Source organism: Calidris pugnax, unplaced genomic scaffold, assembly GCF_001431845.1.
Source record: "Calidris pugnax isolate Ruff unplaced genomic scaffold, ASM143184v1 scaffold272, whole genome shotgun sequence".
Lineage (NCBI taxonomy): Eukaryota > Metazoa > Chordata > Aves > Charadriiformes > Scolopacidae > Calidris > Calidris pugnax.
This window is the reverse complement of record NW_015091016.1, coordinates 610562-612668: the sequence shown is the minus strand read 5'-3', so window position 1 is coordinate 612668 and position 2107 is coordinate 610562. Positions and strand designations below refer to the sequence as shown.

General features: G+C 58.8%; 1 protein-coding gene across 3 annotated transcripts in view; it reads left to right on the top strand.

The window, feature by feature from the left end:
• Positions 1–2107, top strand: part of LOC106896038 (zinc finger protein 777-like) — a 47920-nt gene that overhangs the window by 26204 nt on the left and 19609 nt on the right. For all 3 annotated transcript variants that reach the window (XR_001413561.1, XR_001413560.1, XM_014955746.1), the window contains exon 5: positions 1281–1535. Coding sequence is in view for 1 of the 3 variants with exons in the window: in XM_014955746.1 (XP_014811232.1) it covers positions 1281–1535 (255 nt within the window). In the remaining 2 variants the exon portion in view is untranslated. The remainder of the gene's footprint in view (positions 1–1280; positions 1536–2107) is intronic.

The following is a 2107-nucleotide window of genomic DNA, read 5'->3' as shown; positions in this document are numbered from 1 at the left end:
AGAGCCTGGAGAGTTGGGAGCTGTCAACCAGGGAAATGTCTGCGGCCAGAGCAGGTCCTCAGGGAGGTGCCTGGCAGGAAAGGAGAATCAGGTCCCATTAGGACAACCCATCCACCCAAAAAAAGTCCTTTCCAGCCTCTCCTGATGCCTGGGTTTATCCTTGAAGCATCCCCCTGGTGCAGGGAAGGCTGTTCCCATCCTGTGTGTGGGGACCTGGGGTATTGAGGGGGTTCTCCAAGGGCAAAGCTGGGCTGGGAGGGGGGCACTGGGGACCCCGAGTCCCAGAGTGACTCCTGCTCTAAGATAAGGGGGGACTGATAAGGAGATGTCTTGGAAGAGATGGTGTCAGCTGTCCACCTCCAAAAGTTCTCTCCAGCCTCTCCTGGTGCCTGGGTTTATCCTTGGAGCATCCCCCTGGTGCAGGGAAGGCTGTTCCCATCCTGTGTGTGGGGACCTGGGGTATTGAGGGGGTTCTCCAAGGGCAAAGCTGGGCTGGGAGGGGGGCACTGGGGACCCCGAGTCCCAGAGTGACTCCTGCTCTAAGATAAGGGGGGACTGATAAGGAGATGTCTTGGAAGAGATGGTGTCAGCTGTCCACCTCCAAAAGTTCTCTCCAGCCTCTCCTGGTGCCTGGGTTTATCCTTGGAGCATCCCCCTGGTGCAGGGAAGGCTGTTCCCATCCTGTGTGTGGGGACCTGGGGTATTGAGGGGGTTCTCCAAGGGCAGAGCTGGGCTGGGAGGGGGGCACTGGGGACCCCGAGTCCCAGAGTGACTCCTGCTCTAAGATAAGGGGGGACTGATAAGGAGATGTCTTGGAAGAGATGGTGTCAGCTGTCCACCTCCAAAAGTCCTCTCCAGCCTCTCCTGGTGCCTGGGTTTATCGTTGGAGCATCCCCCCGGGGCAGGGAAGGCTGTTCCCATCCTGCGTGTGGGGACCTGGGGTACTGGGGGGGTTCTCCAAGGACAGGGCTGGGGCACCAGGGACCCCGAGTCCCAGAGAGACTCCTGCTCTGAGTTAAGGGGGGCCGATAAGGAGGTGTCCTGGAAGAGGTGGTGCCAGCTCTGCTGCTGGTCATAGAATCAGAGAATCGTCTGGGTTGGAAGGATGGAGGATCCCAGGGATGGCTGAAGGGCAGGGGCTGAAGGGAGAGGAGAAGTGGCCGAGCGAACGAAACCCTTCGTGTGGGATTGGCAACCAGAGCTGGTGGGGATCGTGGTGAGGGCTTTCTTCCTCCTGGCTCCCGGGAATGATGGCGGGTGGGAATCTCTCTTTGCTTCAGCTGGTATAAGGGTTGTGATCAAAACGGAGGAGCTCCTTCCTGAAGACAGCCCCGAAAACCCCGAGCTGCACGGGATGTCGGGGCAATCGGAGGGGAGCTTCCAGAGCCCAGACGAGGAGGCCGCCTGCGAGAGCCCCTACGGCTCCGTCTCCCCACCGAGGGACCTCCCTGGAACCAGCCTGGGTGACTCCTCCGAATACGTAGCCGACTTCAATGAGATCCAGAGGGTCATCGTTCACCACGGGAGCTGCACAGGTGAGACACTCAGCGCACAGCTCCACTCCGGAGGGGCTGTGGTTGGTCGGGGAAGGGGTTGGATGAAAGAGAAGTGTTAAACTCCCCCAGAAGCAGCACCAGAAGGAGAGTTTCTGGCTGCAGAAAACCTCAAGAGCAGCTGTGGTGAGACCTCAGGCCAAGAGGAGGAGGCAGCACTCACGTGGTGGACATCAGAGCGTGGTCTCTGAGGGCACCTGACGTGCTACAGTGTGGAGTGACCAGCAGATCAGTCCTCCATGGGTGGGAAAAGCCCTTGTTAGGAGAACAAGGGAAGATGTGTCCCAGGCAGCATTTTCTGAGAGCCCCAAGTGAGGCCCCGCTGCCAAAATCCCACCGTTGGAGAGGACAGGATGTGTGTTGAGGACTCCTGCCCTGGTGTTAGTCGTGGAGGAATGGTGTAAGCTTCTCAGGACTCTGCTGGAGGAACGTGCTAGAGGCTGCTCTTTTGAGCAACCCGCTCTAGTGGGAGGTGTCCCTGCCCAGGGCAGGGGGGTTGGAACTGGATGATCTTTGAGGTCCCTTCCAACCCAAACCATTCTATGATTCTATGA